Raw genomic sequence first — 19988 nt, 5'->3', positions numbered from 1 at the left:
CATAGTGTGAAAGGCCCATTCCACGGTAGTGGCAAATGTCAAATTAGTCCAGAACATTTGAACATTGCCTGAAACAGCTAAAGCCATCCTCCTCCTCAAGCAGTAAAAACCCTGAAGATTGATATCTGCACCATATCTGAAGTGTGCTGGCCAGGAAGCAGTGAAAAGAAAGTTGAGGACCACATGATGATGATAATGCTTAAGTATTGCAAGGTTCTGAGAAAAATTAGGGACATAGAATTGGTAATTCCATTCTCTCCCAGCTCCCCCTACCCATCTGATAAAACTTAACACTATTATATATCTTTACTTATGATCATGTTAAATGTGCAAGTTTGCTGTAAGTAACAGAAAACCGTGTGGGAAAAAATGCACTTTGTGCCAACCATAAAGATTTTAGGGCAATATTAGTAAAGTCACCTACCCAGAAAAAGCCAGTTATTTTCTAATGTATTTTCCATTTTCCGTCTAGCACCTGAATTTTAACCCTTGCTGCAAAATTACAGCAGGTTTGGTGTACATAATTTAATCTTTGATAAGATGAATATTGATGGTTCCATCTAATGTAAACATACTATTAGGCAGCCTTTTACTTACAAGATAATATTACATATTACAGTGTAGTACCAGTTTAAAAATGGATTGAAGACCACTAGAATTATTCACACTGTATCAGCTCCACAACAATATAAGCTACTGCTAGAGCATTTACAGCTAATATCCAAACTATGTCAAAAATTTCACAATCTAGCTTGGGCAGATGAAAACAGACCATTGTCCATTATATATATATTTTTAACAGCACCAAGTTCTTTCATCACTCAATAGTTAAAATCTTATTTTAATAATGTTTTAGTAAAAAATAATCCATTCATAATGTTAGCTAAAAGCATATTTCCCAACCCCAGTTAAAAACCCAGCACTAAGACGCACACCGGTTTTAACCACATTTTATGTAGTTTGAATTCAAAGTCAACTGAAATGTGAACATTTTTGTCAACCTTATTTGAAGTTTCCATGCGGGTAGTATTTCCACATTAAAAGCACATGCATACCATGTTTTATTATCTTTCAGCTTTATGCAACATTGTCATTACATTGCTCAGAATGCAGTATATTAGAATTTATTATAAAACTAGTCAAGGTTTAAAAACAGCATATATGTTTCATACATGCTTTAATTATGCAAATTCAGATACTAACCTTGCAAATCTTCTGTTTCAGGTACTGTTTTGTCCACAGCTGTAATTTCTGCTTGGGATGATGCTACAGATTCTGTTAAAAGTGACTGGTTTGACACAGGACTAGGAAAAAAACAGTTGAGAATTCGTAAGAGCCAGGTACAGGCTTTATTTTCACAAAGATTGCTCAGATATTATGATAGGACAACAACGCAGTGTGCCAAATCTTTTAATTTAGAAGTTAAGGACTTCAATGGCAAATTACAGCACTAGTTAGTATATAAACCAAACAAAAACAAAAAAAAACTGATGCGAAGCCAAATATTTTCAGCTTCCATTGTAGCACACGCTTCAGTAAGGAGTAGGCTTGGCAAATCAATTTTTATTTTCTTATCATTTTAACTGATAATACTGAGGTTTATTTGTACCCATTTTAATTTTCATAGTTGCAAGAAATTATGGGGGAGATTAGACTATTATTTAATGACACTAGGAATTGAGATTCAAATAGTTAAAGCTTTATAACCTTTAAAGCATAAATTGTCAACATCAAGTCAAAATAAACAAAGTAAATATGCTTAAATCAAACCCTAAAAAATTCTCAGGCAAAGTAAAAAAAATCTGCTTATCTGTAAATTTTGATTATTACTGAAAGAAATATTTTGTCAGATTGTGTGTATAGTGAAACCAATGTTTATCAAAATTTACAGATAACAATCTAATTACTTACAAGCCTAATTAAGAGTAATGACAACTAGATGCAGTAACTGTAGTGGCTACTAAACCGCAGATTCACCTACTGGCGTTTAACGTGAGTAAGAAAATTGCAGCTTGTCACTGTGAGTGGTCATTAGGCTGTAGCCTGAATGCAGGAAGATAGGGGAATCTACTCAAATACATCTCTACCCCGATATAACGCGACCCGATAGAACACAAATTTGGATACAACGCCGTAAAGCAGTGCTCCGGGGGGGCGGGGCTGCACACTCTGGTGGATCAAAGCAAGTTCGATATAACACGGTTTTACCTATAACGCGGTAAGATTTTTTGGCTCCCGAGGACAGTGTTATATCGAGGTAGAGGTGTACTTAGGACTTCCACAGAACATCTTGCATTCTGCTCTTCCATTCTATCATTCCCTGTTACATAAAGAAGCCTGTACAACTTTGTGACTAGAGCCTTCAGCCACACTGATGATGAACTACTTAGAATAGATCAAAACTCCCAGGTGCTGATAGGGTGCAGGACACTTCCCTTTTAGGAATCCACTTACCCAAAGGTGGATTACAATTTTGTGGGGCCCTGGGCCAGAGCAAGCAGGGGGCCCCTTCCCTACCCCTTTCGCCTGCAGTCCCTCCCCCCATGGCACTCCTGCCAGGGAATGGGGCCAGGGCACAGGGGCTTGCCCCTCCCACCAGGGAGCAAGGTTGGGTGCGGGTGCCTTCCCTGCTCCCCGGCAGGAGCGCTGGGTGAGCAGGTGAAGAGCCCTCACGCCACAACCCCGCTCCCTGGCAGGAGCACCAGGCGAGCGGGCAGAGCGGGGCAAGCCACCGCATTCCAACCCTGGCAGGAGTGCTGGGCGAGCAGGTGGAGCGGGTTGGGGCACCAGGGTGCCCATTTTTCCGGGACCCCTCATTTGGTTGGGGACCCTGGGCATGGGCCCCATTGGCCCATTACCTAATCTGCCAACCAAGCCAGATATTATCAGAGAACTGACGGAAGGAAAGAGAGGCTGGCTCTGGATACTAGCCAGGATCTGGGGGAGGAAGGGTAAAGGTGCCTTGCATCATTTCAGAAGGTTTTCCTCTACCCCTGGGCCTATAATACTTTGACACTTTTCCAGACCTGGCATGAACTTTGTGCAGTTTGACTGGGTAGAAAGGCAGTATTAATGTGAAGTACAAACCTTCCACCCACACTGGAAATAGAAGGGTGAAAGGATCATAAGATCAGCTAGCACTGCAGGTCATATTCAGCTCATAACTCATACTTGTAAACTTGGGTATCAAGTTAACAGCTTTCATAAATATGGACTGAGAAGCTGTAAACTAGGACTAGTTGTGTTCAGACAACTATAAACGAAGGAGTCTAATCTTACCTAACTAGTCTATGTTATGACATTTTTAAAAAGGAGAAGCTTGGTCGATGAAGTTAGAAATTGCAAGTCAATTTACTTTAAATATTAATATAATCTGCTTGTCTAGCTTCTTTCATGCCAAAAGATCCCAATGTACTTGAAAAAATTAAACTGCTGTTGGATTCATGTCATTCAACACTGAAATGCAGCGACCAAAATAAATACTTAGCTCTTACATACTGTTTTTCATTTGTAGATCTCGGAATGATTTACAAAAGACATATATCTTTTACTAATTCAGACAGAGGTGAAGGAGACAGCAGTTGAGTAGCAGAGCTAGGAACAGAACTCAAGTCTCCTATATCCTATTCTGAATACCTATCCTAGATGAGATGAAATGAAGCAAGCAGTTCAATATGCAACATTGTGTGTCAGTAAAGAGATTGCAATTAGAAGACCTTTCTTGTCCAGTTTAAGTATTTATAAATAAATAATAAATAAATAAATATATTTATTTATAATTAATAGTTCCTATTTCTAAGAAAATGAACAGCCAAATCAACATGTTGTGGAGTGATAAGGCTTCATAGACTGTTCTAGTGCAGATAGGATTTCTCTATGACCAGAGAGGTGTCACTGCAGAGATTTTGGCATTTGAGACTTTGAATTAAGAAAAAAGGAAAAAAAAAATCAGAATTTTATATTCAAATATATTTATAAGATGATCTTGTTTGTAGAATAGTAATTGGTACAGAAATCTCATTTTTAAGTATGCAAGACCAAATTGCTCATTTCTCATTCCCAATTTTTAATATCTAATTATTCAACCTCAGGACACAGAGAAACAAAATCATGTTTATATCAGTTTGTAGGTAAAATGTTGACTAATAAGCATAGACAAGATAATTTACCTTGGCTGCGTAGACTGGGTAGATGTAGATTCTAATGTTGACTGAGTTTCCGGGACACTGCCTTCTGTGTGCTGTACTGGTAAAGACTCAGTTATACTACTGACAGAAGTTGCTGGAAGAAAGACACTAATGTAAAATGGGTTACACTGCCTTCTGGAGTTACAGAATTTATCCATAACAAAGATTCTTCTGCATCTGGTCGCAATTCAACATGCTATTTTAACATATGGTGAAATTGCTTGCTGAATCAGAGCCTACATTTTAATGGATTTATATTGTACTGTAATTACTTACATTAATTATGTCTGGTCACATTTGCCCACTTCCCACCCTTGTCCACCGAAAGCCCACACTGCACATATTTTAAAAAAGCAGCATTAAACAAAGGAAGGCCTGACTGTTTTAAATTTCAAAAGCTTCTAGGAATAACTGGTATTTCAACTTCACATTTTTGTAAGAGACCAATACCACAGAAGATATTTTAGAATATTTGGGACCAGTATCCAACTGCCCCTGTATGCCCAGACACATCTCATCCAGCTATCATTTTACTTAACCCATTTCACTATGGATCCATCACTACACTTTTGGCAATGCATCAGGCAATAACAAGCCATTGAACTGAATGGAATGTTAGGGCCTACATGAAATGACACATTTAGTAGCACAAGTTATGCTTTCTACATGGTCTATTTCCAGTCGACAAGTAGTTAAAAGTACATAAGACGACATAGCTTAAAACCAAAGAACTATACAAGTATCTCTGAAGATATTGTACTGTGTCTATATCCAAAGAAGTCTGTAACAGACTGCCTGTACTAGAACGCAAATTTCTTCATTTGTTTATTCAATTGTAAAGAGAGACTTAGGCCATGGGAACACTATGGACGGAATCTCTGTGTTGACCCAACTTATTATTGAGCCAACTGGCAAGTCGCTCATTGAGTCATACTACCAGAAGCACTGCGTACAGGATCACTTAGTGTAGTGAATCATGACACCTTCACTGAAAGAGGTACAATTCTTGCCACACAAGGTAGGATGTATTTTCACTGTCTGGCCAATAGAAATAATTTTGAAATGGAAGAACCACCTTCTCTAAGGCCAAGTACTATAGGATCTTCTGGGTTTTGTAAAACAAAAAAACCCCACAAAAAGCCACACACAGAAACAAGCAACACACTCCTACAAGAGGGAACATACAGTAACGTAAAACTGCAGTAACTTACAAATATTCCATTGAAAAACTCTTAGAACAGGCCCACACCTAGGGGCCCAGATCCTAGAGTCATGGGCTATCAGAACCAGAGCTTTCCATTTAAATGAGTCTCTAGCCCTGGTGGTTGTGAAAAAGCTTAAAAATGTGACCTGAATGTAATCCATACCGTGAGGTTTACCAGAGTCTGCATGCGGTTTCCAGCAGAAGGAGAAGCTGCCATTAGTCACCAAAAAAGCAGTCTGGCCCCACATTCACCACAAGAACAGGCCAGGGTTTAGCTACACCATGAAAGACCACCATATCATGGGGCTAGTGGGACCCTGCTGCTGCTTTCACTACTGCTTGGAACGAGGGGGACACTGCCAATGGTTCAGAGGGGAAGGAGTCTCCTAGCTCCTCTAGGAAATTGAGGGTGAGGAAGGAGAGGCCCCTTGTCATAACTGCTGCCCATTCCAAGTGGTCAGGAGACGAAGGACCTCTGCTGCTGACCTGGAGCAGGGCCAAAGTGGAGGAAGCCCACATGAAGTGTGCCTAAAGCTTTGAGTTGTCCTAATCCAGGTGCAGATAAAGACTGCTGTGGCAACCTTTCTAAAAACAATGCTTCCTGAGTTGTGTTTGAAGTGTCAATCTTAATATTGCACCAATTATTTCCAGAATTTAATATTTAGATTTTGTCTAAATATTTTTCATCTGCCCCAGACAGGTTGTTCTCTGTAGAGTCAGTAATTACTGATAAATCTTCTCTGAAGAGAATTTCTAGCATTTTTATAGTGATATTGGACACCTAGTGCTTATTATATCTTGCCAGAAATAAATGCAAGGCACAAAAATATAAACTACAATTACACTTATAAAAAGATTATCCACAATATATTTATTTCATTTTAAAGCGGATTCAAAAATTCTATAAAACAGTAGAGACTTTTTGGCAGCAGTACAGTGGATTGCCCTCTCTCTCATTCTTTGTGTTATCATCGGCTGCTGAAAAAAATAAATCAAACCCCCACTTAAAAAAGAATGAGGCAGGGTCAGGAATAGAATGTCACTCTAATGTAGCACACAAGGTTTGCTCAAATGGTAATCAACATGTTAGATATTAATCTAATACTTATTAGTGTTACTTACCAGGAGGGCTAATTCTACCATTACTACTATTCTGTCTTTGAAGGTGTTCTTTATAGCAAATTGAACACATTCCATTTGTACGAGGGTTTCCATAAAATCCGCATCCAGTGGAACAAAGCATAGGCACTTGGCTATGGTTAGTTTCTTGAGCCATTTTCCTCTTCTGTAAACCTGAAATTCACATACACAGCCAATGATCTAGTGAGCTCAGACGATTTTCACCTGTTGCATTTTAAAATACTGAGGTTCCTACTGCTTTGGCATCATCTATTCCAGGCACAAAAGTCTGCTTTAGAAAAAAGGATCTTTGGGTTAAAATTCTCTACAATTGTTTCGTGGAAATCAGTGTCTTTAAAAAACAAAAACCACCACCAAATTTCAAGACCCTGGTTAAAAACTAAAACTCCATTGATTTTGGTGGTAAAGACTGTACAGGACTGGGCCATTTTAAATGCATGTGCAGCAGAGTATACATTTTCATAAGCATACAAATTTTTTACTTTCATGTGGAGCATTCAGTAATTTATCACTTTCAGAGAGACTATATTAATTCCTAGCCTACACCCTGAAAGCACACTTTTTGAAGCTTGTACTCATGACACTACTCAAACTCTTAAAGTATAAACTGAAGACTAAAGAAGGGAAATATTCCTGCTTACTTCACAACATTTAATCATGAACAGCAACTACAAAAATTGTCAGTCAATTTCTCTGAATTTAGGAATCTGTTACATTATAAATTCATATTAAGATTTTCATATTCAGAAGTTACCATTTTGGTCAAGACTAGCATTTGAACAGATACATTCCTCCATACCTCAACTCCAACAAGATTTTTGCATTTTTGGAATATTCTTTCATACAATTTAGATCGTATGTGGTAGTCAATTTGGTAAGTGTTGCTTTGCAAGTTACCCTGTCTTTTATTTGTATTTCTCTCCTTATTAACAAGGAACATTTGTCTTGCAAGCTAAAAAGCTCAGATGGCCTTCTCTATCATGAACTTCTGTGATGAGTTTCCTTAGCAGTTCTCAAGTGACCCAACTCTTAGATCAGGCTATTGGAATCTATACCATAATACATGAATTCAATACTATCACTTTGTGTTCTTCGCCCTCAATCAAACCTCCAAAACTGACCATAGTATATAGTTCAATGTTAGCCTATACTATAGTGTCAGTTTCAAATAGATCATATCTATGTGCCATTACCTTAAAGAATGCCAAGCTGACTGTAAAGTACAAAATACCACAGAATTGTTAAGCAATCTGACATCTGCCTAAGCTTGGTCCATAAAATGCTCTCACTGTACAGTTTATTCAGCGAGAGAATAAAGGAAAAATATTCTTGTAGCGGAGTCAGTCAAATTTATCTTTTAACTTCACTTCTTACACATCTGGCAAATGCTCAAATGTTTTCCCCTCATGGTCAAAGGTCCTAAAATACTGCCTTACAAATTTTTAATGGTAGAAATTTCTGAACAACATCTTTCTTCTACAGCTTAGTTTTCACAAGTATATCAGTGCAGGGAGACTGCCCTTTCATTACGAGTCTAAAGTAATGTGAATCTGACCATCCGAATCTAAAGATATATTTTGAATTAATATTTAAGAAGTTTGCAGACCATTATTGTTTGTTCTAATATAGCACCCAGAGACCCTACTCAACAAAATGCCCCTTGTGCAAGGCACTATACAAGCAAGCAACAGAGTTACTCTGCGCCCTCAGGAGCATAAAAATCTGGGTTTGTGACAGGGCACAAATATGAAACAGACATAGGTGAGGATGGAAGGTTGTGGTAACAAAAAACAAAATTAGCATAAGCAGAAGTCTCAGATCATCACTTGCCTAGTCAATTCAATGGTCCATTCAAAATTTATACAATATACACCACCCCAAAAAGTGATATTGTTGCACACTGGAAGCTTGTCAAGACTTGACAGTTGAATTCAAGTAAGAATGATACAGTAGGTTTAGACCATGGACATTTAGTGTACAGCAAATATTGGCTGTATGGAAGACAAATCTATGTTCCTAAGTTTTCCTCATCAGGGGCACAGCCAAACTATAAATAAAATGAACAGTGGATATGTCAGAGTGGATTTAAAGTGAGCAATGCAATATAGTAAACATGAGACCAAAGGCCTGTTTCAGCAATCCTAGTCATTTTCCAAGCCAGGGAGTGTCAGTATATACTAATGATCTTACCACTAATAGCAGGTGCTTTGAAACTAGAGAATAAAGTCAATAAATAAAGTTTATTCTCTGAGGTTCTAATGTATCCATTTTCAATAAAATGTTTCTTCACCACAAAGAACTAAACATCTAAAAATGGTACTAATTGTCTTACTCAGAACCAGCTCAACAGTCTAAAGCAGAGGTGGCCAAACTTACTGTCCCTCTGAGCCACATATGATAATCTTCAGAAGTTCGAGAGCAGGGCGCATCTGCCGGGAGTTGGCGCTTCAGGACTGTGGGAGGCACCTGCCGGGTCTTGGGGCTTCATCCCCTCCTGCTGAAGCCCCAGCAGGTGCACCCCATGGGGCTGAAGCCCTGAGACCCCCTGGGCAGAAGCCCCTACCCCACCACCCTGCTGCAAGGCAGAGGTCCCGAGCTCTCCCTACCCCAAGTCTGGTAAGTGGAGAATGAGGGGAGGGAAGTGGGGGACTCCGCGAGCCACAATGTCTGTAAAAGAGCCACATGCAGCTCTGTAGTGGGGTGGATTGGCAGCCCATAGAGCTGGAGGGGAGCCCCTCATTGAACCCTGGTGGGTGGAGCCACATCACGTTCAACCCTCCCGCTGGAAGTCAATAGGCGGGCCAGAGAACTCAGTTGCGAGGCAGCCGCTGGAGGAGCCAAGCGCCTCCTGTGAGCCCCCAAGCTGGGAGGCTGCGGCAGACCCTGAGGGAGCTGAGGACTGGCCAGGACAGTCAGAGCCATTTACAGACCTAAGCACAGAGGAGCTGCAAGTGCTGACAGAGGCCCTCTTCCCCGACGACAAGGACAACCTCTACAGAGCCAAATACACCCTGTGGGGGAGTTGGGAAGTGGCCCAGGGGTAGCCGACCCGTCTGGCTGCAACACTGACAGCAAGTGAGTCAGCATGTTGTGATCAGGATCCCTGCTGACCCAGTGGCAGATTGCTCTGCCACTGCTAGGGCTATGGGCCAGGACGCCGTGGAGTGGGTTGCAGTCCCCCCAGGCAAGAAGCCTGCACTTGTCGGCCCTCCGCCAGAGCTAGGAGGCCCCACTGTTTGCTGCTTAGCCTGAGTGCAGGCCTGAGCCCTCAGACTCTCTACTGCCCTGCCCCGACGAGGGGCTGGGGCTCCGTAACTGTTTGTTGTTCAGCCCTGATCACAGGCCCGAGCTCACGTCTCCCATCGCCCTGCTGATTCCCCATGTCAGGCAATCCCCGGAGACGTAGTGGGGCGGATTGGCCGCCCACAGACCCGGAGGAGGAGGAGTCACTCCCACAACGGACTACAGGCTCATGAGCCACAATGTCAGTAAAAGAGCCACAAGCAGCTCATGAACCACAGTTTGGCCACCCCCTAGTCTAAAGTTTCATGCTTCATGTAACTAAAAATTGGGCTTAGTTAAGGGTGACCACTTTTCTTTAAAATGGATCAGAGACAGAAGAACAAGACTACTGAAAATTCGACCTGGGCTGGGAGCCATACCCTCAGTAACTAACATGAGCGTGCCACACAGTTACTGTGATTATTATTGCTATAGATATTTTTGTTCATACATTGCTCATTTAACAAATACTGTCTCTGCAGCTAGATAAACCCCCTAACATTATGGTTCTCAAACTATAGTCTGTGGACCACTGGTGGTCTGCAGAGGTGTCTGGTGACATGGTGCTATATCATCCTGATCCCACCTGCTAAAATTCACTGAAAGACAGAAAAGAATCCATCTAAAACTGATACTCTCCCACAGCACAAAGATAGCGGAATGGAACAATATAGCTCATAGGTTTCCTAGTTACAATAGAATGTCACACATGTAGTTTACATATCTGTACAGTCCCTATAGTTCTTCTCCTGCACAGTTTTCATGGGCAAGTCCTTCCGTATATCTCATTACGTAGCAGACAGCACTCAGTGTCAGATGAATCTTTATACACTTCTACCTTGATTTACAAGAACTTGAAATAGCAGAGAAAGTAAAACAGGGTAAGTTTCTAGATGGTAAGTTCTTTGGGGGCAAGGACTACATCTTCTATCTAGACTCTGCACAGCACTGAGCATACTGGTTATGTTCGGTAAGATAATTCTCAGTACCACTGTATGGTGTAGATCCTGTTATGGAGAGTAAAATGGATCATGATGCCAGATAACGTTAAAAGTATTAAGTATGTGCATTTGAGCTTTTAGTTACTACCAGTCTCAAACACTCCATACCTGTCAGTGTTCATAGGCTTCAACCGTCAATCAATGGGATCAGCCACAGAGGCATTTAGTAGGATTAGTCTACAAGGAGATTAAAAACCTGAGGTTTAAAGCAAACTAAAAACTTCCACTTTTTACTGTCCCAGCATTCCTCCCCGGAACAGAGGTATGTCTCCTCGCCCCTATTCCTTATTTATATACTTGTAAGTGTATACCATATGTGCACCTGTTACTGTATTACTATTATTATAAGATTTAGTGTAGTGAGGCTGCAGGTGCAGATCAGTTAACTCTGCTTAAGCACATACAAATCATGAACAGTTTTCCAGTTCCAAGGTGTGCTTCAGGTGCCAAAGCAAGATTTGAGTTGTACAGGTGCTCCCTGTAGATTTTATGGAGATTCTGGCCCCCACAACCACTAGGGTGGAGCAGACCACAAGAATGATATACTGGTGCCTCAACTACAATAACAAAACTAAATACAATTTGTACCATGTTGATATCAGTATACTACAGTATCACTACTGGATTGGAGAATGAAGGAGAGAAAGCTTACATTAAACTACATACCTGTTGTGTTAACAAAGACTATTTTCAGTACTTTAGTTAGAGCCTTGCATTTCAAATTTCACTTGGGGATGAAATCTAACTAGAATATCATTAAATGCAGACTTTAAATAAATTAAGTAGCTAAACTACCTCCCCCCCCCCACCCAAAAGAACACTTAGACTGGTCCACTGTGAAACTGCTAATGGTAACCTTCTACCATTGCTAATGAAACAGGAAAAGAAACTGCAGACACATCCTTCCCCATTCAGCCACCCCAGTGGCTGAGGATAGTACTTGTACTGCTCACTCATACTGTACTTTCTCATCAGAAGCAAGGTTTGACAATTTGCATGATTAAATCATTTTCACTTTATAGCACCTACTGGTATTTCTTACTATCTGGTAAGTCCTGAGGGTCTGAAAAGCATTAAAGGGGCAATGTATACTGTGGCATTATGTCCCCATATTCTTCATAGAGATATTGTTATATGATCTGATTATGGCATAACTGTGATGTATAAAGCATGAGAGATATTTGAAAGGTTATATTTTACTGAATATGATTACCTATTTGTATGTAAGGGATAGCTCAGTGGTTTGAGCATTGGCCTGCAGGGTTGACAGTTCAATCCTTGAGGGGGCCATTTAGGGAACTGGGGTAAAAATCTGTCTGGGGATTGGTCCTGCTTTGAGCAGGGGGCTGGACTAGATGACCTCTTGAGGTCCCTTCCAACCCTAATCTTCTATGATCTATTACAAATGTGTTTTCATCTGGGGAACGCCCACTAGACAGAATGGATGGCTGGTTGGGAAGGACATTAGAGAAAACAATGGGTCTTTGAAGAGGTTAGTCACCCACTGAGAAGTCCTCCTGGGGATGCTACAAATAGCCTCTGAGTTATGGCTGCAGGGTCATGTGATCAAGTCACCTGGCACTGCACCCCATAACACCACACATATTTTTCCACTAACAAGGGGGGAGGGAGGCAAGGGGGCGGGGAAACCACACTAGGAGGCAAAGGATTCCCACTATATGCAAAAACTATTTATGGCTCATTCTTCATTAACTGCCCGCAAAGAAAGAAGGCTGCTGGAAACACCTGAGAAACAGAGACTGAGCTTGGGGGGAGGGCTGAGCCCAGGCTCAGGGGGGAGGGATAGCTCGGTGGTTTGAGCATTGGCCTGCTAAACCCAGGGTTGTGAGTTCAATCCTTGAGGGGGCCACCTAGGGATCTGGGGCAAAATCAGTACTTGGTCCTGCTAGTGAAGGCAGGGGCTGGACTTGATGACCTTTCAAGGTCCCTTCCAGTTCTAGGAGATAAATAAATTAATGGAGATATCCTATTTTTTTTTTTATTTAGGCAGGAGGGGGTCTGGCCTGTGAAAGGAATATCTGGAGTTTTAAGCTGCAGGCAAGTGCAGCTCGTCTTCAAGAATCTCTGCAATCTGCCTAAAACAACAGTTAGGGTGAGAATTTGTTACTTATAACCAGTTTCTTTAGTATATTACACTTAGATTGCATATTTGTTTTATTTGCTAGGAAATCTGCTTTGATCTGTTTGCTATCCCTTATAATCACTTAAAATTTATCTTTTGTAGTTAATAACTTTGCTTTTGTTTGGTCTATAACCAGTTTGTGTAGAAATCCTACCTTGGGGCAGAAAGCTGTGTATATCCCTCTCCACATCGAGGGAGGGAGTGAATGTCATGAGCTTATGCTGTATAGTTCTCTGTGCAGCGTAAGACAGTATAATTTTGGGTTTCCACTCCAGAGGGGGGTGTGCACTTGAGTACTGGGCAGTTCCTTAGCTGAGCCTTCCCATGCAGAGCTGATCTCAGCATCTGTGTGCATAGCTGCAGCTAGGTGTCTCCCTACCAGTATGTGTGCTGGTTAAGTGCAGTCTGAAGCCTGAGGAAGGGCTTGGCTGGCTTGCCTCAGCAATACAGTGTAAAGGGAGCCCAGGTTGGTGGGTCAAGTGGGCTCAGTGGTACCACAGTCCCAGGCAGCATCCTGAAAAGGGGGCGAGGGAGAGAACCCGTCACATATACTTGTGCAGAATTTTCAAAAAGTGAAGGAGTGTTTAAAAAAAAAAAAAAAAAAAGGGAGGAGAAAAGGAAGCAAAAAGGATCTCTCTCATATATAAACAGGATTTCTGTCTTACATATGTATTTTATATATATATATATATATATATATATATATATATATATATATATATATATATATATATATATATATATATATGTATTTTTTATTTTTATTTTTATTTTTATTTATATCTATATCTATATATCTATATCTATATATCTATACACACACACGATAAGTGTATATATTACATTACACTACATGAAATATGCATATTACACTATTTTCACTACACGCACACATTATCCTGAGCAATATCACTGCCTTCAAGATATCTGAGCAATTGTACGCAAGACTTCTTTGACGACTTTAGAACAAATTAATCTCTCTTGACCTAAACATTCTATTGGATTTTCTCATCTAGGAAACATGGAAGTTAAGCGTAGTAGCTCTTTCCATTCTTTGTTGCAAGACATCATGGGAAGAAGTTACCTATATGTAAAGTTGCTACATAAAACCCAGTCTTCTAGAGAAGGAGAAACTAACTGGTCTAAGAGGCAACTGCCAAGTCTACTGAAGGCCAAGAACCTAATAATTGACTTAATCACATCATCTATTGAAAGTAAAAATGAAAGTAACAAGTAACAAGGATGCATATTTCATGTAGTGTAATGTAATGAACCAGACTAAAATGTTACTACTTTGACATTCAAGAGATGCAAACTCCTTTGCTTGCAAAGGGAAAGAGAGCCCAAAGCTGGAAACAGTGACTACATACACAGAAGTCACAAATGCTGCAAGATTAGACAAAAGAGCTACAGGTCTGTCTCATCTTACGCTGGGATTACGTTCTGCAGTTAGCGCCTAAAGCGAAAATCGCATATAGTCAAAATTACATTGAGTGTAATGGCGGGTGGAATCGCCCGACTACAGAAACAGTATTTAAATTGTTATTCTTCTCTTTTTGTTTTTGTTTTTGCCGACCTCATAAAGCTGAAATCGCACATGTTAAATTCGCCTAAGATGCAACAGACCTGTATACGAATTTATATCAGTCTCCGCGAACAGGTTACCTCAGAAGTACTATATAGGACCATGACTAACAGCAGGAGAGAACTTGTAAATTTTAAAAAACAAGAACACTTAAATTTGGGGGCTATCCCACAAAAGACAGCAGTCAGGTTTTTTCCTTAGACCAATTCTAAACCCTGGTAAAAGTCAGAATTTCACGTACACTGAAAGAAACTTGAGCAAAGCCACGCTATTTAAGTGAAATACTAGATCAGGGGTCGGCAACGTTTGGCACGCTGCTCGCCAGGGTGCTTACCCTGGCGAGCTGGGCCAGTTTTATTTACCTGCTGACGCAGCAGGTTCGGCTGATCGCGGCCCCCGCTGGCCACGGTTCGTCGTCCCGGGCCAATGGGGGCGGTGAGAAGTGGCGCGGGCGAGGGATGTGCTGGCCGCGGCTTCTCGCCACCCCCATTGGCCCGGGCCGGCGAACCGCGGCCAGCGGGGGCCGCGATTGGCCGAATCTGCCGCGTCAGCAGGTAAATAAAACTGGCCCGGCCCGCAAGGGTGCTTACCCTGGCGGGCCGCGTGTCAAACGTTGCCGACCCCTGTACTAGATCAAGGTCTAGGATCTAAATATCTATCTTGCTAATTTCAATAAAGGAAATATGGCAAATATGGGTGTGTGTAATTTAGTTCTTACAAATCAGCTAACTACACCTCTACCCTGATATAATGCTGTCCTCGGGAGCCAAAAAGTCTTACCGCGTTATAGGTGAAACCGCGTTATATCGAACTTGCTTTGATCCGCTGGAGTGCGCAGCCCCCCCCCCGGAGCACTGCTTTACGACGTTGTATCTGAATTTGTGTTATATCAGGTCGTGTTATATAGGGGTAGACGTGTATATGGGTGGAGAGAGCCTGCTTTATGTAAGAAAGTTAAGACAAAATCATCAAAATAAATCTTGTAATTTAACGTTTAACCATGCTGGTTTAGTAAGTTTTAAACCTAGTTTCAAAGAAGTCTGTTTTCAATATCCAGGTTAGTAGGACAACATTTTAAAATATATACTCACACAGTTGGGGAGGAACAAACAGCTTAACACAGGCGTACTAGCTTCCTGACTTCCCTATCTCCAAAAACATCTACTTAAAGTACATTATTTTAAAATCTTGTTTACTCTAGTACTCAGTTTTCTTCCTGTAACATTTAATGTAATTGATCTATAAATTTTTAAGGTTATGTTCAACCACTGAAGCAGAATCATATTGCCTTAGTTTGAATAATCACAATACCATTTCATGTTCCAAATTAATGCCCACAAACTATAAAAAAATGTATTCTATTAAATCACTTTTTAATAAGTCAGCTACCGGATATTCACTTATGATTTCCTATCGCACAGCCAATTTCTGGTGAAAGATGTGTTTCTTCAGTGTTTCATACATGTGGTTTTCAGCTAAGTTCAAATTTTATATCAGACCGATCCTAGTTGGAGCTCTGCAGAGGATGGAAAAGACAATCCTAATTGGTTTCCCCCCTAATCTCCAATTCCTGTAATTTTACTGGAATCTGAAAGTCAGCAACCAGCCAATATGCAATAAAGTACTGTTTTTTGATACAGTCCACATTTGGAACCTCCCAAAAATCCAGCAACATAGTAAATCTCACCACACTGATCTGTTCATGGGAGGGGAGGAGATGAATGGCTTACTTACCTGGTTCACAGTCACACTGCAAAAAGGAGGGAAGAACAGCAACAAGCGGTGAGGGAAGGATGAAAGTGGAAGGTCAGCAGATAAAGAATGGGGTAGGGACAGTAGGTAAGAGGAGGGAAAAGGATGCAAGGGGTGGTTTACCTCTGATCTCACAATCCCAGCAATAAGTGGCCACAGGACAGCAGGAGCAGGAAAGAGGAGAAAGATCAGCAATGATTATGTCTGACCTGGGCTAGGACACAAGTTACTATAATTAGTAGTATTACCATATAACACCTAGGATACCTAGTAATAGTAGACTACTGAGCTAGGCGCTGTACCAACAGCTAACAAGATCACGCTCCCTGCCCCTACATTACTTACTACCATAATCTAATGTGCTCTTCAAAATTTGATTGCATCAGGACTTGCTGAACATATATTTCATTACTACTCCTACACAAAATAATAATCTAAAGAAAGTTACAAGAAACAAGTTCTCTATATAAATACCAAGAGAATCACGGATTATGAAGATTTAGCTTTCAGCAAATGTCTTTGCATATACTGCACCATGAATAGCTGTTACTTTGAAACAGTAATTACTACTTACAGCCACACTCAAGGTTCACATAAAACAGATCAGCAAAAAATAGTTTTAAGGATCAAAGATCCTAGCTGCTGAAAATAAGGCACTTCAGGAACTCTGGTTCATCTCATACCGGTAGAGCAAATTACATACAATGACCGCTCAGAGGATACAAGTGGTAAGCAAAATCACCTTTTCTACAAAATGTATTCACATCAAGCTGCATTGTACAAAATGAAGTGGTGGTTCCATAAAGTTTCACTGCTCTCGTCAAGCTGCTCTAGCATGACAGAGAAAATCCACTGAAAGATGTGTAAGTATTAGGAATATCAGCATTATAACACATACACTCAGTTTTCTTGAATACTAAGAGAAATCACATTTTGTTTACACCAGAGATTTAACAGAAGCAGAGCATGAACAAAAAAGAGTTTTATCAAAATGTTAGAATTTCAGAAGCTACAGGCTGTTACACAGAGCTATTGGTTTTACATAGTTTTTAAGAGTACCACTTCTTTATACTGAAGCATCTGACATATCTGTTGCATTGCATAGGAGACCAAATGCCCCAGTCCAAAGATATAATCTCAGAGTTCTTTCCCAGTTTATACATATTCAGTTCAGAGTAGTGAAATACAAATAAAAATCACAAGATGTGTTTCAGATGTCTATCATAACATTGTTAATGTATTTAAATTGTGCATATTTCTGGTTTTCAAGTTCTTCAGAAATAACTTTGCAAAGTTAGGACCCTAAAAATCTCAAATCACATTTTTTCCAAGTCAGCTTGCCTTGTCCCACTGGTGGGAGATTTTATGAGAAAAAGCTAATAAAGACAAGCCCAAAGAGCCTACAGTGAACTTGTCAAAGCAGTGTTGGAGAATTAATCTTAAAGCAAAACCAGGAAATTTTTAGTTTCCAGAAATGGCAAGAAAAATTGCCGTTTATCATCTGACTGAAGTCACAGTACCAATAGCAGCATACCTCTATTTTCCAATACTGAAGTACAGCATCAGTACTATACACAAGTCCTGACGAAGCCATAACATTGTGGCCCAAAGGTGAGTGCGTGAACAAGAATGTCATCAGGACACGTTCAGAATTTAAGACTAAAGGGCACTGCTGTAACATCTTAAATTACTTTTACCCCTTTCTATGACAGAGGAATGTTAAACTGCCAAGCCATATTTATAAAGCTACAAATCATAGGAAAATAAGAGCTTTGTTGCTAAGGCTCGATTCAGGCTGACCTCCCAAAACAGGAAATAAAAATGCAAAATCATGCCTATAGGTTAGACAAATAGCAAACAATTCTTAGAGTAGGCATGCTTATTTTGCAATAAAAGTTGAAGGTAAAGGTATCTGGAACACTGGTATAAACTAAATAGTAATACAGGAAAAACAGGAACCAAAGTTGTTTGTACAAGCAAAGACTAAGTCTGAATAAATTTCAGATCCATAAATATGGACATTACATACGAGATTGCCTTATCCATCTCTGAAGGGACTTGTGTGAATATCTTTCTGGGGGAGGTCATGAGGAACAATGGAATGATAAAGGAAACTTGAGAGGTATAACAGAGGGAAACAAGGGATGCAAAGGGGATGGTAGGGAGGAAAAAGATACCTGATATCAGAGACTGTCTGGGACACACTGTCTTACTGAAGTGTTGGGGGAAGCTGAAACAGAGAGGATGCGTTCTCAGTGTAAAATTTTGCTATTCCGTTTAGCTAACCCAAGGGGTACCTATCTAGATTAGTTTAGGATTTTGAAGGATAAGACCAGGTATGTTTTGAATATCATTTATAAAATGTAAAGCAGAGTTACACAACTCCAAAAGCTGCCTTAGATCCTGTGTTTGAAAACAGTTCTAGCTTTGCAAAGATGACCCTCTGCAAAGGAAATTCAAACATTTACAAAATTAGTAGTTTATTTTGAGCTTCAGTGAATAGAGTATTCTAAGGGTATGTCTACACTGCAATGTAAACCAGGGTTTGAACTCTGGTTCAAGATTAACCCCTCTTCTGTCTACACACAAATCATGCTAACCCAGGGCTTGGACCCAGGGTCCCAGAAGCCCTGATTGTAGGCGTATATCTACACTGCAGTAAAACACCTGCAGCTGGCCTGTGTTAGCTTACCTGGGCTGAAGCTGTGAGGCTATAAAATTGCAGTGTAGATATTTGGGCTCAGAACCCCGTTTTTTGGCCCTTGCAAGGGGAGAGAGTCTCAGAGTCTGGGCTGAAGTCCAAATGTCTACACTGCTATTTTTAGCCCAGCAGCCAGTGTCAGCTAATCTGAGCTCTCAGACTCAATGCTGCAGGTTTTTTAAAAATCCCAGTGTAGACAGCCCATAAAGGTATGCCTACACTGCAGTTAGACACCTGCAGCTGGCACATGTCAACTGAGTCAGTCTTGTGGGTCTTGGGCTGCAGGATTATAAAATTGCACTGCAGACATTCGAGCTCAGGCTGGAGCCCAAGCTCTGAGATCCTGGGGGGGGGGGGGGGGGGGGGTGTCAGAGCCTGGGCTCCAGTCCCAGCCTCAACATCTACACTGCAATTTTACAATCCACTTCCCAAACCCCACGGGCCTGAAGCAGCTGACATGGGCCAGATATGGCTGTTTAATTGCAGTGTACACAAACCCTTCTCTCTCGCAGCAACAAAGGCCTCACTTACTTTAAACAGATATTTAAACCTAGAGGAAAGAGGCAGTGATAAAAAGCTGTTTTAACCCAAGTTCTCAAAAGATACCTGTTGCAAAGAATTTTGACAGCAAGAACAGAAACTAAGAGCAGTTGCTGCATAAAAAGTGCAGTGTTGAATTTGAAAGTCAGTTTATAGCATTGCAGTTGTACAACAAGCACAATTGAGTCCTGGTCCATGACTGAGGCTCCTCGGTGCTACTCCAATACAAATTGTATCATTTAAGTTAACAATTCAAGACATGGGCATATGGTTAACTCTGGGGTTATTGCTATTACCACTCACTATAGCGTGCTATGTCACTTCCATCTGAAGCTGTGCACCATGTCTAATTTAAGCAAACAGAATATACAATATTCTCACTGTGATCACATGCTACACGGGGCACTCAGCTGAAAGTTACTGCCTTGCCAACTGTAGAGAGGATATGTAGGG

The 19988-nt window shown here is 40.7% G+C and overlaps 1 protein-coding gene across 3 annotated transcripts in view; it reads right to left on the bottom strand.

Annotated features, from left to right (window-relative positions):
- The window catches only part of ZFAND6 (zinc finger AN1-type containing 6), a 54888-nt gene that overhangs the window by 13333 nt on the left and 21567 nt on the right, over positions 1 to 19988 (bottom strand). For all 3 annotated transcript variants that reach the window (XM_054041760.1, XM_054041758.1, XM_054041759.1), the window contains exons 2-4: positions 6514 to 6684; positions 4170 to 4281; positions 1204 to 1304 (exon numbers count right to left, since the gene is read on the bottom strand). In XM_054041760.1, coding sequence (XP_053897735.1) covers positions 1204 to 1304; positions 4170 to 4281; positions 6514 to 6667 — 367 coding nt within the window. In that variant the 5' untranslated portion in view covers positions 6668 to 6684. The remainder of the gene's footprint in view (positions 1 to 1203; positions 1305 to 4169; positions 4282 to 6513; positions 6685 to 19988) is intronic.

The sequence above is a fragment of the Malaclemys terrapin genome, chromosome 10 (genome assembly GCF_027887155.1).
Source record: "Malaclemys terrapin pileata isolate rMalTer1 chromosome 10, rMalTer1.hap1, whole genome shotgun sequence".
NCBI lineage: Eukaryota > Metazoa > Chordata > Testudines > Emydidae > Malaclemys > Malaclemys terrapin.
The sequence above is the reverse complement of the archived record's forward strand: the minus strand, read 5'-3'. Positions and strand labels throughout refer to the sequence as shown.